This window comes from Ambystoma mexicanum, chromosome 8 (assembly GCF_040938575.1).
Source record: "Ambystoma mexicanum isolate Mex_15411 chromosome 8, UKY_AmexF1_1, whole genome shotgun sequence".
Taxonomy (NCBI): Eukaryota; Metazoa; Chordata; class Amphibia; order Caudata; family Ambystomatidae; genus Ambystoma; species Ambystoma mexicanum.
In genome coordinates, this window is record NC_090929.1 from 216,608,523 (window position 1) to 216,632,078 (window position 23,556).

At 49.5% G+C, this 23,556-nt stretch overlaps 1 protein-coding gene across 1 annotated transcript in view; it reads right to left on the reverse strand.

Annotated features, from left to right (window-relative positions):
• The window catches only part of DBH (dopamine beta-hydroxylase), a 648,743-nt gene that overhangs the window by 219,598 nt on the left and 405,589 nt on the right, over positions 1 to 23,556 (reverse strand). The window contains exon 6 of the mRNA XM_069609630.1: positions 13,435 to 13,601. Coding sequence (XP_069465731.1) covers positions 13,435 to 13,601 — 167 coding nt within the window. The remainder of the gene's footprint in view (positions 1 to 13,434; positions 13,602 to 23,556) is intronic.

The window sequence follows — 23,556 nt, forward strand, 5'->3', positions numbered from 1 at the left end:
TGGAGGCAGCCATGGTGCTGTTAGCGCCATGGCTGCCTCCAAACTCGTGTCCGGGTCCGAGTTTCCTGAATGGGGACTTACCGGATCATTCCAACCTTGGAGGACCCGGTAAGTCCCCATTCAAAATACCCATCCCCATTCCCATTGAGCCCCCATAGGGCTCAATGGGAATGGGGAGGGAGCTCATAATGGGCTCATTATTAGCTCCCTGGTCCCTTAGTGGCTCCCGCTAAGGACGGCTGGTTTTACCAGCCGTCCTTAGTGGGACCCGCTAAGGGACCTCGTAATGCGGCGATAAGGGGTTAACGTCACCGGCATCCTTACCGGTGCCGTTAACTCTTTACCGCCGCACTGGTAATGACCCCCAGAAATTGTGTGAGTAGCATGTCACACATTTTTACAGAAATTGCGGCGGCCAATCTTCCAATGGCACTGCCTTTCCCAAAGGATGGAATAAAGAAAAGTTTTTGATGCACAGCAAGTTGCTAGAGATGATTGAAGGTCCATGGGCATAGTGATTATGGTGGACAATCTACTGGTATTTAAAAGATGTGTGTGCATGGATGACATTGCACCAGGGATCATAGCGGGCTAACTGGTTCTCTTATTAGTATAATTCTTCCAGCTTCAGCTTTATATGAAGAGCACCCGCAAGGTATGCCACCACCATCAGAAGTATGGCGGAAAGTGTGTAAAGTGTTTGGCAGTGTCGGTGGGTTGTGCTGGTGTTCTTTACCCGTCCTGCATATTTAATTGGAATTCCCAGCTGTTCTGCACATGGAGCCTGGATCATGGAGACTTTTAAACCCATTGCCCTTAGCGGAAAGTGTGTAAAGTGTTTGGCAGTGTTAGAAAGTGAGTGGTTTATGGATTATGGATTCTCTCGAGAGCTCAGCTGAGTAAGACTTTAACTTTGGCAGCTCATGTTTATGCCTTTAGTGTACAAACAAGCAACTATGATAACGAATCTGATGCCCTGTTGGGACGTGCACCTTTATAGTGGGGTGCGTTGGTTTTAGTTCCCACGAGTGTGCCCAGACTGTTCAACACTTTGTTTTTTACGAACCTTGCGCAAGCGGGAAAGTAGCTATCTTGAAGGCCCCCGTCCTGTGGGGCATGTTATCGAGGCTGTGTGTACCCTGACCCTGGACAATAAAAGCACAGTATAACTACTTGAGGTGCCATAGAGGGTATACAGTAATAAAATTGCGGCAAAAATGTTGCCTGTACAAAAAATTGCGGCAAAAATGCTGTGGTTTGACCCGGTAAAGGTGTACCCCATTATACCATTTAAGGGGAGCTGGGGTTGCGGGTGTGTCCCCCGCTCCCATTAAATGGTATAATGGGTCTGGGGGTTGCAGGGGTGTCCCCCGCATCCTTTACATGGATTGTGACGGTAAAACCACAGACTTTTTGCCGTGATATTTTGTGTAAACGGCCATTTTTGCTGCGATTTTAACACATGGAACCCCATAGAGGGGCTAGAACTTCCCCAAAAAGAAAGAGAAATAATTGTGGACCTCCAATTTGAAGAAACCCTTTTTCCTTTTCCTTTTCTTAGGTTGTAAAAGCTAGTAAGGTGCAGGGGAGGAGAGACGGACTCTGGTGGCTCCTCAAGCCATAGGGCGGGCACTGCCCGTGGCCCGCTATTTTCCTTTCTATCTGAAGTCTGGAATCAAAACAGCTAATAAGCTCCTCCATTAGTCTCTGAGTCTGTCAATCTTCGACTTTTGGGGTTTTAAGTTATAGGAGCTTCTAGGAGCTTTTATTACACATTGCACATTGGTTTAACAAGGCCCAGGATTAGGAACTGCACTTCGCATTTTGCATTGAAGCCACTTTGCTTGCCACACTTTAGGGGCTGTGAGTCACTATCTGAGTGTCTCTCCCCATTATAGTGGTATAGCAGTGGTTAAAGTTTACATTTTCTTTCTTCGGTTTAATAACTTTTCTATAGTGATAATATACTGGAGAGTTTGTAATGCATTAATTGCCTTCATTATTTATTATTAATTGTTGTTTCTATCTATTACTAACTGCCGCAGGGGTGTTTGTATACCACTTTTTTATTTTTTTTATTTGTAAACTATTGAGAGTTGTTTTTATCCAAATAATATTTTTATTCCTGCAGCATTCTTTTTACCATTTGTTGTCTGTTCTTACCTCTTTTCGGATTGTGTTTTGAGTTCTTTTGGCCCTTGCTCTTTTTTCAGGGAGGTAGCAGGTAAAGGAGGAAAAAGTACATTTCACATTGCACTTTGCATTTGCACTTTGCATTGGTATCTGCACTTTGAATATTGTAATCCTTTTTTCTTTGATATTATATTAGTAAGCACTTTTGCACTTTGTGCCTTGCACCCTGTACCTACCTTTGATAAACTTTAATACTAACAAAACATACTGAGTGGCCCCATAATGGTAAAAAGGAAATTAAGAGAGGACGGTGCATTGGGGAAACAGGCAAATAGTGCCAAAAAACAAAAACAAACCAGAGCTCCTAAAGCTCCGAAAGCAATCTCCAAACCTTTAACTAGGACCCCAAGGGGAGCCAGGAGGGTGGTCCCTCAACTTTCTCTGGATTCCTATCTAACAACGATGGCTGGAAATATGTCAGATAGGATCCAAATTACCGAACAAGCCATTTGGGAGGCTGCTTCATGTATTGGGGTCACGGACAACAGGGGTTTAGGGGGGACCCCATGGGGGCCATGCAAATTGGGGACATCCCTGATAAGGAGGTTGGGAGGGAGAAGACTCGGGTGGGGGATGACTCTAAAATGGCCTCAGGGAGTAAGGCCTCTGCCTTGTCTGGTAATAAAAATACCAGTGTAGTTCAAGTGGTTGCAGGAGAGGGCAGGGAGGGTGAACTAGAGGAGCGGGGGGTTGTCTCCGCTTTAGGGGACTTTTCTTCTTCCTCAGCAGCAATAGAGGATGAAAGAGCCATGCTTGTTAAAAAATTGAAGCCACTTTTCCAACTTCTGTTCCCGAAAATTTGAGTTGATCAAATGACAACTCCAGAGGAGGTGAGGTAGATGGAAACATTGGAAGCTACCCATGTTCTCCTTCAGTCTTTTAAAAGAAAGAGGGGTTATGAGCACTTAAGCAATACTTGATGACTCCATTCGAGATTTAAAACAGCGAGTTGAAGAACTCAGCCATGTTAGTGAGAAGGGGAGACCAGATATTCGGCCTAGCTTGAAAATGGAGGTCAACAAGGAAGGACAGGATGGAATGGAGGGAGTTGTATCTGGAGGATTTTCATCAGGGGTCGCTATGAGCCTGCCTATTGGGGGGTCCTAGCCAGAGTGCAGATAACCGAGGGGATCTCAGCCAAAAGACAGCATTGGAGAAGGTTGAAGATATAAGGCAAGCATGCAGTGAAACAGCGGTGTTAATTCTCCCCCCGGCAGCGGTCCCACTCGTGGGAGTGATAATGGGAGTTCAGGGCCTGTCGAAGGGTGTAGTAGAAACTATGACATCCCTGATGAATAAGGCCAGGCACTGGATCGATACCAACTTGATGGGTCCTAGTATAAACCAAAATCTAGTTATAATGGCTAGACGAGTGGGATGGGTTGGTCCGAATAGAAAACGAATTGAGGGGGATTGTATTGTGGTTACTTTTTCAAACCCTTTAATTGCTAGGCACATGGGGACCTGAAACCTAACAAGAGGCCTAAGGGTCAATGGTTCAAAATTGGATAGTAGATTGGTGGGTTTAGACTACTTTTATCCACAAGCGGGGCAGTTGACGGCTTTGCCAGGCACGAATGGGGAAAGGTATTCTATGGGGGACTTTAGAAGAGGGGAGGCAGCCACTCAAGTGGGCTTGAATGCTTCTTGCCTGCCACCCTGGGTTAAGGTAGGTGGAAACTACGCTGAAAGATTGGGGAGGGAGGTTCCACCTAGGGATGTAGTCCTTCGTTATCAATTTGAGCCTTTGTCCATTTTACATGAGCAGGACTGACTGGGAACTGATTTGCCTTTAATCTTGGAGGAGCCACCAGTTAGTGCACTGAGCAGTGAGTCTGTATTATCGTTGGTTGCTCAAGAGATAAAGTTTATCTCTTGGAATACAGCTGGTTCTAGGGGGAAGCTGGATGAGAATTGGAAATTCTTGCAATGCCATGAGATCATCCTCTTACAAGAGACTTGGGACTTAGAAATCCCACTAATGGATGGTTATGCCTCCTATGGTATCCCGGCTAAGAACAATAGGAGCGGGAGAAGTTATGGGGGCTTAGTTCTAATGGTTAAGGATTCATTACCCTGTGCGGTGGAAGTGGTAGAGACTAATATGAACTTTTTATAACTTTTAATGTTAAATCCCCCAGGTAAGAAAAGGTTTGACCCCCTAAACTGTTATAATAGTCCGAATAAGGAAGAGGGGGACAAATGGAGGAAGGTGAAGGATTTCTTGGATAAGTTCATGGAAATTGACGGGGGGACCCAGTCTCGATTAATCTGGGGGGTGATTTTAACATCAAAATGGGGTGTGGTTTAGCACACGATCTGTATGAACCTTTGGAAGACCACCTCTTACAAATATCAGCACCTAAAATGGAGGACATCAGGATTTGTGCAAGGGGTCTCCAATTGAGTGCCTGGCTGATCGAATGAGGCATGAGATCGGTGAATGGGCAGATTCACCCAGACCTCTCAGGGAAATGTACTTTTAATAATCATTTGGGCTACTCACTATTGACTATCTTTGCCTCTCGACAGATCTGTGGGAGACTATTGTAAGTTTCGATGTGCCCATAGTGGGTAATAGTGATCATTATACTTTGGTTTTAGCAATGGGTGGGCTGTTGGCAGGGCTAGTGTACTCCAATGACATTCCATGTCAAGTTGAACTGGATATGGTGTCCCTTAGGCGTATTAAGTGGGGGGAAATTCAGGGTTCGGGGTGCACCTAAAAACATTGGCGGGATTAGAAAGGGAAATAATGGGAATCCTTGAGAATCCAATTGACGCCGGGGAAACAGTGAAACTTTTAATGGTTATCTTAAAGTCTCTGAGTTGGTCTTTCTTGGTGGCGCCAACGCAAAAAGGGAAGGGTGGAAATCGGGGTTGGTTTGATCGGCCAATTTAGCATTGCTGAAAGCTGTAAAATGCTCTTTGCCGGACAGATGTAATATCGTTCGAGCTCTTCAGAATATCGTAGGGCGATTGAGCAGAGGATAAAGGGCAATTGAAGCCCAGATATGGGAAGATTTTTTGCAAACTAATAAGCTAAATGATGCCATAGCCTTTTGGGAATTTGTAAAGGGAGAACATACCGTCAATGATGGATGGAAGGGGACCCATGTGGGGGCGGCACAATGGGTATCTCATTTTGGTATGCTTTTTGGCACTGGTTTAGCCAATAAGGAGAGGGAGTCTGGGGTGTCATGTTACGTTTTTCTGTGGAAGAGGTTGCGAAAGCAATGGGGGCCCAGTCTTAATTGGATACATATTTTAACATTTTTGGCCGGGTGCTACTGGGACATATAGAGAGTTGGCTTGAGGAGAGGGAAATCCTGACTGACATTCAGTTTGGTTTTCAACCTGGTGTGGGAACGTTGGAACAGGTGTTGAATCTATATCTCCTGGTATCTAACTATGTTTTTTGTAAAGGCAAGGTGGTTTATCTTGCCTTTATGGACTTAAACACAGTATTTGACAAAGTAGATTGATCCAAATTATGGGCTGTGCTTGAGTCCATGGGGTGTCCTGAGGCCATCTTGGGGTTACTACAGGAGTGGCATACAGATAATAAAGCCAATGTCTGTTTTGGACCGGGAGAAAAGTGTACTGAGTATTTTGATATTTGGTTGGGAGTCCGGAAGGGGTGTGTGCTAGCCCCTATCCTCTTTACGTTGTACATACAAGGTTTATTGCAAGCCTTGCTGAATACTGGTGCAGACTTCCTGACCATTTGGGGTAGGCCTTTTCCGGTATTAGCATATGGCGAGGACAAAGTGCTTATGGCCAGAACAACCAGGGCTCTACATAATTTGGTTGACACTTATGTCGCCTTCATGACAGGATTGGGCCTTAGGGTAAATACAGCTAAATCAGCAGTAATGACCTGTAAAAGCAGAAGAAAGCTTATTAAGATGTGTACCATTGTTTGTTGTGGGGAAGTAATTCCACAAGTTGCTGAATACGACTATGACTATTTGGGGGTGAGGTTTTCCAAAGTCTTATCGGGCAGTGCCCATGTGAAAAAACAATCCCTGAAAATGAGCCAATATCTTGGGGGCCTATACTGAATTTCTATCAAGATGTAAAGGACAACCCATGGAATCAGCTCTTAAGGTACACTTCTCACAAATGGAGGCAGCTACCCAATATGGAGGAGCTTTGTGGGGTTACTCTAAGCCTGGTGATTTACAAGTAAGGAGAAGCAGCTTTTAAAAAAATCTTTGGGCCGCCCAGCATCGTCTTCATGTGCTTCTGTCCATAGGGAATTGGGGATGGCCTTTTGGGAAGATGATTGGGCGGCTGCACCGAGTAAGCTATGGCTGAGTCTGTGGGGAAATAAGAATGCAACTTTATGCCACTTCATTGTAAGTAACACCCTAAACAGAGATATGTGGTTTAAAATGCCTTGGTTAAGGGCGGTTAAGGACCTTTTGGGTCAGTGTCATGTTTATGTTCAGTTCCCCTGGTGGTAGGGTTACTGTTGGTAGAAGTTAGAACATTAGAGGAGGTAGTGACCATAGGAATTGTTGCTAAGTGTGCCTTGGTGCACGGGTCTCCCATGGTGACAATTATCATAAGAGCATGAGCAGGATCTCAAATTTGCAACCATACTTGGTCTGGGCTGGGAAGAAGCATTACAGTTGGCTTATTACTAGGGCCAGATTTGACACTTCACTTCACACAATGACAAATAACAAACAACTAAAGGTGACATTTTTCATTTCGGTACTGTATGTTCCAGTGAAAACATTTGCATTGGTTCTTGGAGTATAAAACATGCACACCTTTTAACGTTTTCAAAAACACTATGAGAAGAAAATATCCTCTCTTGGTTTTGTGTGTGTGTTGTTTTTATGAAAGACAAATGCCATTCGTCCTGTGCATATTGGTTGGTCTTGCAAAGCCAATTTAATGAAATGTGCATATTTCACCTTGATATGCTAATTTCTGGCAACATCACATCCTATTGAGTTTGTAAGATGAGTCCCCCCACTTTAATGTTTAGGACTTGACCCCTGGATCATCCTTTACCGTGAGTATATAACAGACTTTTGTCAAAGAACTTCCCTTTGCTAAAGGAACATACTGTTTAAAACTTCAGGGAAAATGTATTATTTTTACCACCATCTTTGGGAGGAATTGAAAATTGGAATAATAAAATATGTGATATTCGATTGTCTACATTATTGTACGATTATTCTTTAGACCTCGACCTACTTATGACAATGAAGCCGCGATCTGGTGATGGCGACCAACCTGGTCCCGGGAAGGGTTTTTAAGAACTTACAAGTTAACTGTCTCACCAATTTGACATTTGAAATGCCCTTGCCCTTACCGGACCCAATGAGTGTAACAATATGGCCCTATGGTGGCGTTCTTCCCTTGCACCTGTTGCATCAATGTATACGTGCAGTTCCTTGAGCCACCTTTCACATCTTGGTGCTAGGCTACTTGTATCAGATATGCCAAAGTGTTGCATGGCTTGCAGATGTTAAGTTTTGACAATTATTCACAATGAATAAAATATCAACAATGGAGTATTTCAATAAATCAAGGAGACGGCTGATGAAGAGCCGTTAGCCCCCGTCTTTCACATTACGGGGGTTGCAAACCACAAGAAACTCCACAACAGAAAGGGGACAGGGGTCCTGCCCTTAACACAAATAATAACAATAGAGAGAGGAAGTTACATGTCCTCCTTGCTTAACAAAAGACTTAAGGCTCTCAACCAATTTCTTCAATCCATCTAGACGGTTTGCGAACTACCCTTCTGGATGGGCTTCGCACAAGGGGAGTGTCTTCCACATTGCGGCCACTATCACTACCATCGGTGTCCACCCCTCCACCATCCTTCTCGTCCTTTCCTCTTTTCTCCCAGGACGAGGTCACTAGACAAGTCTGATCTATGAAAGCCTTGTCAAAACAGGTTCAAACCTGTTCCTCTAAAACCATCAAGGACCACATTGACACCCTTGCGCCGGCCCTTGCTGATTTTTGCAACCACTCCTTTGCCTCAGGATCCCTCCCCTCCCCTCTGAAACACTCACTTTTGCATCCTCTTCTCAAGAAACCCACAGCTGATCCTTCTTGTCCAGTTAACTATCAACCAATTTCCATTACTCCCTTTCAGGGCAAACTCTTGGAAAAGTTGGCCATCTCTCAGCTTAACCTTCATTCCAAGTCTGTCGGTTGTCTCCATGACCACCAGTCTGGCTTCAGAGCAGCCAGAAGCACGGAAACTGCTCTCCTGAACATCCGTGAAGATTTGCTCTCCAACCTTGACTCTAACATTCCCTCTGTCCTCATCCTCCTCGATCTCTCTTCTGCCTTCGACACGGTCAACCATACCATCCTGCTCAACCTTCTCCATGAAAACCTGGGTATCACTGATCAGGCTCTGGCCTGGCTGACCTCTTTCCTCTCTGATCGACCCTTCCAGGTCCAACTTGGGTCCTTCCTATCATCTATTTTCCTCTCTACCTGTGGTGTTCCCCAGCTGGGCATAGTTATATCCACATCCCTAGCATTTCTTTTGGTCAGGGTTGCGTTTAGAGGTGTGCACGGGGCATAAGGATGCCGGTGCTGCAGTTTGTGTAATTTTGATGTTGCTCAGCATCAGAGAGAGGGCAGAGTCCGCCCTCGCAAGTTGAAGGATTTTATCAAGAGTTTTGCTTTTTTGTAGTAATTTTTTCCTGAACTCAGGTGATTCGCACCCTGTGATGGCTTGTGGTTTTAAGGCCTCCTCTGTGGAATAGCAGTGAAAATCTCATTATTTTTGCCCTTTTGCTGAGTCTCATGACAAAATTGTCCATGTTCTCCCCTTTTTCATGCGTGGAGGTGTGGAAAATATGTTGCTCACTGTCCACGTTTTTCAGTGGGGCAAAATAATTATTCAGTGAGTCAATTATGCCCTGAAAAGTGTCAGGTGTGTTTTCTGGCATTTCAAATAAAAGTTCCCTCACTACCGGACCCACTGAGTGTAACAATATGGCCCTATGGTGGCGTTCTTCCCTTGCACCTGTTGCATCAATGTATACGTGCAGTTCCTTGAGCCACCTTTCACATCTTGGTGCTAGGCTACTTGTATCAGATATGCCAAAGTGTTGCATGGCTTGCAGATATAAAAATGTGTGTCCTTCCTCCTCTCTGGGCACTGGATTGCGAGGGGTCGACTGTGACTGAGGGCTCTGTGAGCTGCTGCCCACCTCATTGTCAGAAATGGTGGCTTGGGCACTTGTGGGAGCTGTGCTCACCTTTGAGTGGAGATGTGTGCACTGCACGTGCTTGGGCAGCAAATGTCTCGGACCAGTTGACCCAGAGAAGCAGACACGTCTTCCTGGGCACATTTCCTCATGTGCCTGGTGTTAGACATAGCTCTCAACTCACACGCTTTTGGCGGGTGTCACCCGCCTTGTAAAAGGCTGACTCACCCGCCAAGCCTCCTGCACGCCCATTCATTCCAATGGGCGTCTCACCCGCCAAAAACAAAATCGGGTGATTTCACCCGCCATTGCAACACAAATGGTTGAGAGCTATGTGTTAGAAATCCCTGGAGAGTTCCTCCGTGGCGGTGTATGCAGTTTTATATATCTGTGGAAATGCACAATGAAGTTTCCTCTTGGCGGTGCACCGGTACTGCCAGCTGTGAACCTAGATAAAGATGACTTCCCCCGTGGCAATGAAGATTGGGCGCTTCATTGTGCAATGTGGTCTGGGGCGTGGCCGTGTGAAAATATAGCTGGTGCGTCGTCGCACAACGCAGGCAGGAATGTAGCCAAGCGGAAATGTGGGCTGCAGTGTGCGCAGCAGGAGAGCGGCTTTCCTCGGCTGCGCGAGGATGCAGGAATGCAGCATATGAAGACAGTCGCATGCAGACCCGAGGCACAACCACTGTAAAGGACTTGTGACGGCGTGCCGTGGATAGCCTCGTCACCAATGTTAAGTTTTGACATAGATTCACAATGAACGAAATATCAACGATGGTGTATTTCAATAAATCAAGAATATGGCTGATGTAGATGCAGCTTATTTAATTATCTAGCGTAAACTAAACTGGCGCGAAGAGCCGCTAGCCCCCACCTTTCACTTTACGTGGGTTGCAACCCACAATAAACACTACAACAGAAAGGGGACATGGGTCCTGCCCTTAACACACATCATAACAATAGAGAGAGGATGTTACAGCTAAGTTGATAAAATAATTCAATCATGTTACATATGTGTTTAACTGTTGGTCCCTTGCTATCGGATGGTGAACTAGTTCTGCTGCACAAGGAAGCGCGCAATGTTCTACCCGACTGCCCTTTCACACCTCCTCTCTGTTTCCCCTGACTGCATATTGGAGTGGTTTGCTCCTCGTGCAGGCTCTGACTGGTCTGAAGGGGAATAGGCCCAGGGCCGGACCAAAAACACAAAATGCTGGTGTGGGCCAGTTTTTTGGGTCAAAGAAGGCCAGTTTTTTTGCCAATTTGGCCCAGTTTGATGAGTTAATTCACTCTGCGGCTAGTAGTTTTGACCAGTGTTGCTGAATAAATATTCTTTAAAATGCACAATTTGCATCACACTTCCAACAACAAGCTGCCCCTTGGTTACCATTCAAACACTGTCATAAAAGGAATGCATTTCCATGTGCAAATGCGGGCCCTTTTTCATTGATACCCGGAGACAATTTTATGTCCCAGTCCGACCATGTCCCCATGTACCATGTTACAAATCTTCAACAAATAGAAACATGTAAAAATGATATAAGCACACATATATGGTATTTGCAAACATGACGGAGCGCTGCTACCGTGAAAGAACATGATCTGTTCTCTGGGGAGGTGCACGCTCAGGCACGTTTTAGCTCACTGTACCCCCAGAAATGTGGAAGCCCCACTACTGAGAACGCACACGGCCAAATAACCTGTGATATGGGGAGGTTTCCACTGAAAGATGGTGTCTTCTCCCTTCCCTCTTTAGGGCTTCGAGTTTCTTTGTCAGACTTCGTTTTTTACCTGCTTCGTTTTCTCGTACCTACCACACATTTAGAGTGTCATTGGTGAACATGGACCCTTGTGTACTACCTTGGCCCCCAATACAGCCTAACATATATTCCATTTTGAATGAGGATTCATAGCGCCATATTCATAAATCCGAACAGCCTCTAAGCACTACCATCAGTAATGAAGTACAAAGCAACCCACACTACATTGTACATAATTGCATTGAATGCTCACACTACAGCAACCTTTCACATGATAGAGTTCAACAAGCTATGCTTAAATGCATCATAATGAAGTAATGAAGGGGCTCATTTCATTTGCTCAAAGCCATCAGCTGGTGCTGACTAGAACTAGAGAAGTCCGTGCAAAGGGAGGCATTGTTTACAGTCAAGGGGGTGGGGGTGGGGGGAGGGGGTGGAGCGATGCTAAACTGAACTTCGGCCCTGTCCAGATTTGAGGGCAGAAACTGGCTTGTGTGGTTTGTGCTGAACATTCTGGGACAGACAGACTGACTACACAGAAGAGCTGTCCCATTTATCCTGGGTTGCAACCAGAAAGTAGGACACTCTTCCTTCCCTGGCAAGAGGTGAGTGCATGCCTGTGTGAATGATGTTTGGTGGAGGGCGTTTGTTTTAAAATTATTTTACTGTCAGCATATATTATTAACGCTTTAGATGCGGTCAAGTCATTGGCCCTCATTACGACCCTGGCGGAGTGGGTTTACGCCAGCGTTATTCGCGGCGGACCCGTCCGCCCTACTACGAGTTCCCGTAGCGCCATGGAACGTTTTCCGCCTGGTTTTTCCGGGCGGAGAAATCCATGGCGCTACGGGACCTTGATGTTAATTACGCCACCGTATTTTGCGGTGGCGCAATTAACGCCTTCCCCACTCCCATTATACCCTATGGGGCAAAAATGGGAATGGGGAAGGGTAAAATGGGGAATGGGGATTTACCGCCCCGCCAAGGTCGGCATGGGGCGGAAAATCCGCCAACCTCCATGGCGCTATCGGCAGCTTTCCGCCGTGCTCTGCGGTGCATTTAGCACCGCGATTTCCGCCAGGGTCGTAATGAGGGCCATTGTCATTACTAACACAAATCAAACCTAAAGTAAGGTTTAATGAATGGCACTGGAGCCTAGGGATTGCATTACCAACGAATCAATCTTAAATCATTGTTAATAGCAGCAAACATCTCCAGCCAAACACATTGACTATGGTTCATGTATGTATCTAGTCAACATGTATGCGCTTTGTTTTTCATCCAGTTGGAGCTTGTTTAAATGAATGTGCAGATATGCAAATAGAGGTGTGTTTTCACATTCTTTATATCTTTATCTGTATTGTCTGTAAGATGACTATTCTTATGGAGTTCAACATCTGTGAATTCTTGTAAATCAATACTTCCATTATCTGCGCAGACAGGAATCTTCTACCAAACTATCCACCAATGTTTTACATTTCTGGCATAAGACAAGTTTGAACCTTCTAAAGAGGGGGAGGGCTCTGGACATGGCAGTGCAGAAGCATGCCAACACACCCCCTGAGGTTTTTGTTCTCGATACACTCAATCCACTGGACTCTTCTCAGTCCTCAGATGGAGTATTAACCTCTTACAGCATTAAGGGTTGGGCTAAACTGGCAAGTTGGATATGTTTTTTCAAAAAACATGTCAAGGTGCCAATTCCAGCTAGTAATTAGAACCGGTAGCCCCTCTTTACTTCGACAAATACACTTACTTTGTCATACACTTCACCAGGCATTTAGTTTGTCATGCCATTGTCATGACTTTACTTTTCATCTTCACATTTTGAAGATGGTAATGGATGTAGTTAGGGATATTGTAAGGTTAGGTTTGGGGTCATAAGGTAGCAGTGGGTACGAATATGAGGTAGAAAAGAAGGGGAGTGCAAGGGGTCTCCCCCTGCAATGACAAAGTAAATGTCTAGCGAAGTCATTGTAGACTAAGTAAGTGCTGGTGAACTGAATGCTGTCAAAGTAAAGGCATACATCTGTTAGAATGTGCATATACATCCAAACGGTGATTCTGTGATTTCTGGAGTTACATACATCCTAAGAGGAACGAAAAGCCCATTGGGCCGAAAACTCAATCACACATAACAGGACCGGATCAGGTAAATCACATTACAATCATGACATTATTTTGAGTTCTTGCTTGTAAGAAATTGCAATCATGTATTACCGGTAATCACATCACATGTACTCGCCCACAACCCTGCTCCAACTTCTGTGTCCACTCACCATCTGTGTACATTTATCCGTGCAGTAGCCAGTCAAGACAAAGTCAACTTCCTTTGGTGGGATTGCCATGACTGGTGTGTATACCAGACCTAGCTCCATTATGCCTGCATCGTACCTCCTGAGCGTGGGCGTGTAATGAAGTCGGATCCCAGAAGAGTCATGAAGACCTAACAGAGTGATGAAAGAATTCGACATTACAAGACCAACAATAGTATGGAATAGACAGGAAATAAACCATTGGGAATCATTAAACTTCCTTACATTTATTTGTTATTTGTAACAAAGGATTACTGTTCACCTGGTGTTTTTGCAGATGCTCTGGCGGTTCTCCTTAGCCGAAAACATTACGTTCCATGAGGAATATTAAAAAAGCAACTTTCCTTACTCCACTCTCAGGATTCATATCTTTAGATGACTGATGTTAGTGTTTTCTAATATCTTTGTATTGATCATTTGAAAAGCATGAAGACAGCTTTACTGCCATGGCTCATCTGCTGAGGTTGGTATTTGGTAGCAAACAGTAGCCCTTTACCAATGACGAAGTCCCTGAAAACTGGTCTATTGTTAGGAATTCTCAAAGCATACACACCATACAATTTGAACGTTTTCTTTCCGCTTTGAAATAATTATGTTTACATGTAAAACAAATATAATCCAGAGTAGATAGATTGAGTGATCGTAGCAAAAAACATGGGCCAAAATATGACCGCCAAGGTGTGCCACAGAACTGTTACGTATACAGTCCTGAAGAAGTGTCAAGATGGTGTGAAACACATGTTGACTATGGGCATTGTGAATATCTATTCTGCATATGGATGGATGCATCATATATGGCAACAGTAGCACACATGTGTGCCTTTTGAAAACCTTGTGTACTTCATATACAAAAGTTAAACAAATAGTTCAAACTAATCACAGAAATAAAAGACAAATACTCAACAAACTCCTGCTGTCTTTTCTTGAATCCACACACATACACGAGGAAAACCACCCCATTCGTGGGCCACAGGTGTCAGTCCACGTGTCTACTGAATGTCTGACCCTCTAAATTACCTTTCTAAGCTCCCAGAGATGAGGCATTTACTTTACTTTTACGATGTAGTGCAATTAACAAATACCATAGCCACCAAATTGATTTAGATAATAGAGCCCTGGGTATAATCATTTCCACATTAGGAAAAAACATTTATGTAGGGTTTTTTTCTACATATAAGACACACACACACATTCAACATTTTAAATGCACAGGACACTAATCTTAAATTCACCGAACAACGTGAAACAACAGAAGTGGTATTCTTGGATATTAAGATCAAGATAAGAAATGAAGTAATGACGACAGAAACAACAAGTACAAACTCATTGCTTCATACGGTAAAGGCACACCCGAAATGCCTAAAGAATAGTATACCATACGGTGAATTTTTAAGATGTAGGGTTTTTTTCTACATAGAAGACACACACACACACACACACACACACACACACACACACACACACACACACACACATATATATATATATATATATATATATATATATATATATATTCAATGAAAAAACTTTGTTAAAGGGACGTTATGGTTAAGTTGCGCTACTAAACACCTATGAAATTCAGTGAAAAAATGTTGTTAAAGGGACGTTATGGTTCCAAATAAACCGAAAAACCCCTGAAATTCGCCAGTTATGGTAAGCTAAGCAACCATAACTCGCGCCACCATGGTGCACAGCTAAGACTAACACCCAGGACATCAAAGATGACATCAAAAATGTCATTGATGACATCACTGATGACATCTCATGTGCATTTACCTTTCATGAAAAGTCTGTACATGGGATTCTTATTGTAATGTTAATAAAAGTAGTGTCAAGGATCATTGGAATCAATATCATGAGGTACATAGTGCATTAAGCAATTAATTAATCCAAATAGCATTGTATTATGAAGTTTGTTCCAATATACTAAGGTACACATGTAGTAACATAGGCATAGTTTGCAGGAGACATGATGGAGATGCAATATTAAAAATCTTGCCATGTTAAATACTAAAATTATAAATGCTTTCTTATTAGAGTTTTGCATACTGTGAAACATTTAATAAGTACCTAATAAAACCCACTTACTACATGATCGCATTACTGCACACAAAACACAAACAGAAAACTACACATAAAAATATGAGCACATACAGGGAAAGTGAAGTAACCTAACTGATTATCTTCATGCACAGAATTGATTGCTGTGCTTCAAAGCTACTACTTCCCTATGTATAACTATCACATATTGTGACTAGGCCCTAAGGAAAGTAGTGTAAGTGCAATGTGTACAAATATGACCATATCCAGGGAAAGTTCAGTAATAAAAAAACAACAGAACTATAAGGCAGTGTTGATAACCTTATTAATCATCTTCATACATAGAAAGCATTGCTTTTTCCAAGTCTGTGTTTTCCCCTTTGTATATGTTTCATATGCTGTGAGTGGACACTAAGTGAATTACTGTAAGTACATATTTGTATAAGTATAAGTTTATAAATATAGTACCTTTTAGAATTTTTAGTTCCTGACTGTTACTGGCCTAGATATATCAGTAAAGGTAAAAAGAGTGAGCCAGACATGTGAAGTCATCAGTGATGTCATCAATGACATTTGTGATGTCATCTTTGATGTCCTGGGTGTTAGTCTTAGCAGTGCACCATGGTGGCGCGAGTTATGGTTGCTTAGTTTACCATAACTGCCGAATTTCAGGGGTTTTTCGGTTTTACTTGGAACCATAACGTCCCTTTAACAACGTTTTTTCACTGAATTTCATAGGTTTTTAGTAGCACAACTTAACCATAATGTCCCTTTAACTAAGTTTTTTCATTGAATTTCATAGGTTTTTATTAGTGCAACTTAACCATAACGTCCCCTTAACAAAGTTTTTTCATTGAATTTCAAAGGTTTTTATTAGTGCAACTTAACCATAATGTCCCTTTAACAAAGTTTTTTTCTTTGAACTTCATAGGTTTTAATTAGTGCAACTTAACCATAACGTCCTCTTAAAAAAGTTTTCCTTTGCTTATAAATTTGTTCTTGGATCCCAAAGTTATAAGCCACTATGGGTGTGATATGCTGCGGTGGTTGCGGCCAGGGCATAGAGTCTTGGGAGCATGGCCATATGGCCATGCTCCCAAGACTCTATGCCCTGGCCGCAACCACCGCAGCATATCACACCCATAGAGTCAAACATTTCAACTAAGCCAAGTGAGCACTTTTATTGTCCGCTGAGTGTTCTTAGAACAGTTTCAACTTACTTACAAACAGTACGGACAGGCATAGCGTCCTCAGGACACCCCCATTTTGTTTATTTACGAGCATCCCAGGACACATGATGTGTTCTTAGAACACTTTCTACTTACATGCGAACAAAACGGACAGGCATACCGTCCTCAGGTCACACCTGTTTCATTTATTTTCGAACATTTCAGGACACCGCGTGTGTTCTTAGGACAGTTTCAGCTTGCTTGCGAACAATTCAAACAGGTCTAGCGTCCTCAGAGCACCCCCATTTTGTCTATTTACTTGGAACAATTTCAACTTGCTTGCGAACAGTACGGACAGGCATACCATCCTCAGAACAACCCCATTTAGTTTATTGATGAACATCCCAGGACACATGATGTGTTCTTAAAACAGCTTCAACTTGCCTGCGAACAAAACGGACAGGCATACCGTCCTCAGGAAACAACCATAACGTCCCATTAACAAAGTTTTTTCATTGAATTTCATAGGTTTTTATTAGTGCAACTTAACCATAACGTCTTTTTCAATGGATGAAGACCACTAGCATCCTAGGTTCTCAAAGTGGGAACCCGGGGTGGTAAAAAAAAGATTTTTCTTCCCAAACCGGTACGCATGCGGCGTACTGGTGTAGGAAGGAAAATCTTTTACCAAGATGGACAACATGGAAAGGGAAGGCAGGGTGTATAAAGAGAACACAACAGGGCATCGGCGGGGGGTGGGAGTGACCAGGAGAGAGACACGGGGCATGAGAGGAGGGTGGGGGGAACAGGAGAGAGACACGGGACATGAGCGGGGCATGGGGGAACACAAGGAAGACACGGGGCATAAGCAGGGGTCGTGGGGTACAGGAGGGAGACACAGGGCATGAGCGGGGGTGGGTGGAACAGGAGAGAAACACGGGGCATGAGCAGGGGGTGGGGGGATGGGAGAAAGACACGGGGTATGAGCGGGGGATGGGGAGGAACAGGGGAGACACAGGGCATGAGCGGGGGGTGGGGGGGTACAGGAGGGAGACACGGGGCATGAGCGGGGGTTAGAGGGACAGGAGGGAGACACGGGGCATGAGCGGGGGGTGGGGGGACAGGAGGGAGACGCAGGGGATGGGGTGGGGGGACAGGAGGGAGACACGGGGCATGAGCGGGGGGTGGGGGAACAAGAGGGAGACATGGGGCATGAGCAGGGGTTGGGGGGATGGGAGAAAGACATGGGGCATGAGCGGGGGGTAGAGGGGTACAGGAGGGAGACACGGGGCATGAGCGGGGGGTAGGGGGGACAGGAGGGAGACATGGGGCATGAGCGGGGGTGGGGAGAACGGCAGGGAGACACGGGGCATGAGCGGGGGGTGGGGGGAAACGGCAGGAAGACACGGGGCATGAGCGGGGAGTGGGGGAGAAACGAGCACAACACGGGGCATGAGCGGGGGAGGGGGGGACACGGGCACAACACAGGGCATGAGAGGGGGGTGGGGGGACATGGGCACAACACGGGGCATGAGAGGGATGTGGGGGGACACAAGCACAACAGGGGGCAAGAGCAGGGTGTGGTAGGACACGGGCACAACACGGGCATGAGCGGGGGGTGGGGGAGGACATGAGCACAACAAGGGGCATGAGAGGGGGGTGGGGGGACACAAGCACAACACGGGGCATTGGCTGGGGGTGGGGGGGACACGGCCACAACACGGGGCATGAGTGGGGGTTGGAGGGACACAAGCACAACACGGGGCAAGAGCAAGGGTTAGGGTAGGACACGGGCACAACAAGGGGCATGAGCGGGGGTGGGGGGACACGAGCACAACAAGGGGCATGAGCGGGGAGTGGGGGGACACGAGCAGAACACGGGGCATGAGGGGGTGGGAGGGACAGGAGCACATCGCGGGGGGTGGGAGGGACACAGGCACAACACGGGGCATGAGCGGGGTGTGGGGGAGGACACGAGGACAACACGGGGCATGAGCGGGGGATGGGGGGGACACAAGCACAACACGGGGCATGAGCCGAAGTGGGGGGACACGGGCACAACAAGGGGCATGAGCGGGGGTGGGTGAGGACACGGGCACAACAAGGGGCATGAGCGGGGTGTGGGGGAACACAAGGAAGACACAGGGCATAAGCGGGTTTGGGGGGTACAGGAGGGAGACATGGGGCATGAGCGGGGGGCGGGGGGAACAGGAGAGAAACACGGGGCATGAGCAGGGGGTGGGGGCAACAGGAGAGAGACACGGGGCATGAGCGGGGGGTGGGGGGCAACAGGAGAGAGACATGGGGCATGAGCGGGGAGTGGGGGGAATGGGAGGAAGACACGGGGAATGAGTGGGGGGTGGGAGGGACAGGAGGGAGACATGGGACATGAGCGGGGGCGGGGGGTGGGGGAACGGGAGGAAGACACGAGGCATGAGCGGGGGTGGGGGGAATGGGAGAAAGACACGGGCATGAGCGGGGGGTGGGGGACGGGAAAAAGACACAAGGCATGAGCGGAGGGTGGGAGGACGGGAGAAAGACACAGGGCATGAGTGGGGGTTGGGGGGTACAGGAGGAAGACACAGGGCATGAACGGGGGCGGGGGGAACAAGAGGTAGACACGGGGCATGAGCAGGGGTTGGGGGACGGGAGAAAGACACGGGGCATGAGCAGGTGGCGGGGGGAACGGGGAGACAAAGGGCATGAGCGGGGGGTGGGGGGGTACAGGAGGGAGACACCGGGCATGAGCGGGGGGTAGAGGGACAGGAGGGAGACACGGGGCATGAGCGGGGGGTGGGGGGACAGGAGGGAGACACGGGGCATGAGCAGGGGGTGGGGGACAGGAGGGAGACGCAGGGGGTGGGGAGACACGGGGCATGAGTGGGGGGTGGGGGAACAAGAGGTAGACATGGGGCATGAGCGGGGGTTGGGGGGCATGAGCGGGGGGTAGTGGGGTACAGGAGGGAGACACGGGGCATGAGCGGGGGGTGGGGGGTACAGGAGGAAGACACGGGGTATGAGCGGGGGGTGGGGGGACGGGAGGGAGACATGGGGCATGAGCGGGGGTGGGGGGAACGGCAGGGAGACACGGGGCATGAGCAGGGGTTGGGGGAAATGGCAGGAAGACACGGGACATGAACAGGGGGTGGGGGAGACATGAGCACAACACGGGGCATGAGCGGGGGGTGGGGGAGACATGGGCACAACACAGGGCATGAGAGGGGGTGGGTGACATGGGCACAACACGGGGCATGAGAGGGAGGTGGGTGGGACACAAGCACAACACGGGGCAAGAGCAGGGTGTGGGTAGGACACGGGCACAACACGGGCATGAGCGGGGGGTGGGGGAGGACATGAGCACAACAAGGGGCATGCCACAACAAGGGGCATGAGAGGGGGGTGGGGGGACACAAGCACAACACGGGGCATGAGCTAGGGGTGGGGGGACACGGGTACAACACGGGGCATGAGTGGGGGTTGGAGGGATACAAGCACAACACGGGGCAAGAGCAGGGGGTAGGGTAGGACACGGGCACAACAAGGGGCATGAGCGGGGGTGGGGGGACATGAGCACAACAAGGGGCATGAGCGGGGAGTGGGGGGACACGAGCAGAACACGGGGCATGAGGGGGGTGGGAGGGACACGAGCACATCGCCGGGGGTGGGAGGTACACGGGCACAACACGGGGCATGAGCGGGGTGTGGGGGAGGACAGCAGCACAACACGGGGCATGAGCGGGGGTTGGGGGGGACACAAGCACAACACGGGGCATGAGCGGAAGTGGGGGGACACGGGCACAACAAGGGGCATGAGCGGGGGTGGGTGAGGACACGGGCACAACAAGGGGCATGAGCGGGGGGTGGGGAGGACACGAGCACAACACGGGGCATGAGTGGGGGTGGGGCAGGACACGAGCACAACACGGGGCATGAGCAGGGGGTGGGGGGACACGAGCACAACAAGGGGCATGAGCGAGGGGTGGGGGGACAGGAGCACAACACGGGGCATGAGCAGGGGTTGGGGGAGGACACGAGCACAACATGGGGCATGAGCGGGGGGTGGGGCGACATGAGCATAAAACGGGGCATGAGCGGGGGGTGGGGGAACACAAGGAAGACACGGGGCATAAGCGGGTTTGGGGGGTACAGGAGGGAGATATGGGGCATGAGCGGGGGGTGGGGCGAACAGGAGAGAAACACGGGGCATGAGCAGGGGGTGGGGGCAACAGGAGAGAGACACGGGGCATGAGCGGGGGGTGGGTGGGACAGGAGGGAGACACGGGACATGAGAGGGGGCGGGGGGTGGGGGGAACGGGAGGAAGACACGAGGCATGAGCGGGGGTGGGGGGAATGGGAGAAAGACACGGGGCATGAGCGGGGGGTGGGGGATGGGAAAAAGACACGAGGCATGAGCGGAGGGTTGGGGGACGGGGAGAAAGACACAGGGCATGAGTGGGGGGTACAGGAGGAAGACACAGGGCATGATCGGGGGCGGGGGGAACAAGAGGTAGACACAGGGCATGAGCTGGGGTTGGGGGGACGGGAGAAAAACACGGGACATGAGCAGGTGGCGGGGGGGACGGGGAGACACAGGGCATGAGCGGGGGTGGGAGGTACAGGAGGGAGACAAGGGCATGAGTGGGGGGTGGGAGGGACAGTAGGGAGACACGGGGCATGAGTGGGGGGTGGGGGAGAGGCGGGCACAACACGGGGCATGAGAGGGAGGTGGGAGGACACAAGCACAACACGGGGCAAGAGCAGGGTGTGGGGAGGACACGGCACAACATGGGGCATGAGCAGGGGTGGGGGAGGACATGAGCACAACAAGGGGCATGAGAGGGGGTGGGGGACACAAGCACAACACAGGGCATGAGCTGGGGGTGGGGGGGACATGGGCACAACACGGGGCATGGGTGGGGGGAACGGGAGAAAGACACGGGGCATGAGCGGGGGGTGGGGGGATGGGAGAAAGACACGAGGCATGAGCGGAGGGTGGGGGGACGGGAGAAAGACACAGGGCATGAGTGGGGGATGGGGGGTACAGGAGGAAGACACAGGGCATGAACGGGGCGGGGGGAACAAGAGGTAGACACGGGGCATGAGCAGGGGTTGGACAGGAGAAAGACATGGGGCATGAGCAGGTGGTGGGGGGAAAAGGGGAGACACAGGGCATGAGTGGGGGGTGGGGGGTACAGGAGGGAGACACGGGGCATGAGTGGGGGGTGGGAGGGACAGGAGGGAGACACGGGGCATGAGCAGGGGTGGGGGGACAGGAGGGAGACACGGGGCATGAGCAGGGGGTGGAGGGACAGGAGGGAGACGCGGGGGTGGGAGGACAGGAGGGAGACACGGGGCATGAGCGAGGGGTGAGGGGAACAAGTGGTAGACACGGGGTATGAGCCGGGGTTGGGGGGACGGGAGAAACACATGGGGCATGAGCGGGGGGTAGGGGGGTACAGGAGGGAGACACGGGGCATGAGCGGGGGGTGGGGGGGACAGGAGGAAGAAACGGGGCATGAGCCGGGGTGGGGGGGATGGGAGGGAGACACAGGGCATGAGTGGGGGGTGGGGAGAAACGGCAGGAAGACACGGGGCATGAGCGGGGGGTGGGGGAGACACGAGCACAACACGGGGCATGAGCGGGGGCTGGGGGAGAGGCAGGCACAACACGGGGCATGAGAGGGGGTGGGGGGACATGGACTCAACACGGGGCATGAGAGGGAGGTGGGAGGACACAAGCACAACACGGGGTAAGAGCAGGGTGTGGGGAGGACACGGGCACAACATGGGACATAAGCAGGGGTGGGGGAGGACATGAGCCCAATAAGGGGCATGTGAGGGGGATGGGGACACAAGCACAACACAGGGCATGAGCTGGGGGTGGGGGGACACGGGCACAACACGGGCATGAGCGGGGGTTGGGGCGGACACAAACACAACATGGGGCAAGAGCAGGAAGTGGGGGAGGACAAGGGCACAACAAGGGGCATGAGCGGGTAGTGGGGGGAAACGAGCAGAACATGGGACTTAAGGGGGGTGGGAGGGACACAAGCACAACACGGGGCATGAGCGGGGGGTGGGGGAGGACACGAGCACAACATGGGGCATGAGCGGGGGGTGGGGGGGACACAAGCACAACAAGGGGCATGAGCGGGGGTGTGGGGGACACGGGCACAACAAGGGGCATGAGCGGGGGTGGGTGAGGACACGGGCACAACAAGGGGCATGAGCGGGGGGTGGGGGAGGACACGAGCACAACACAGGGCATGAGCGGGGGGAGGGGGAGGACACAAGCACAACACGGGGCATGAGCGGGGGGACACGAGCACAACAAGGGGTATGAGCGGGGGGTGGGAGGACAGGAGCACAACACGGGGCATGAGCGGGGGGTGGGGGAGGACACGAGCACAACACAGGGCATGAGCGGGGGGTGGGGGGGACACGAGCACAAAATGGGGCATGAGTGGGGGGTGGGGGAGTACACAGGCACAACACAGGGCATGAGCGGGGGGTGGGGGAGGACATGAGCACAAAACGGGGCAAGAGCAGGGGGGTGAGGGGAACACGAGCAGAACATGGGGCATGAGCGGGTTTGGGGGTACAGGAGGGAGACATGGGGCATGAGCAGGGGGTGGGGGGAACAGAAGAGAAACACGGGGCATGAGCAGGGGGTGGGGGCAACAGGAGAGAGACATGGGGCATGAGTGGGGAGTAGGGGGAATAGGAGGAAGACACGGGGAATGAGAGGGGGGTGGGAGGGACAGGAGGGAGACACGGGACATGAGCGGGGGTGGGGGTGGGGGGAACGGGAGGAAGACACGAGGCATGAGTGGGGGTGGGGGGAATGGGAGAAAGACACAGGGCATGAGCGGGGGGT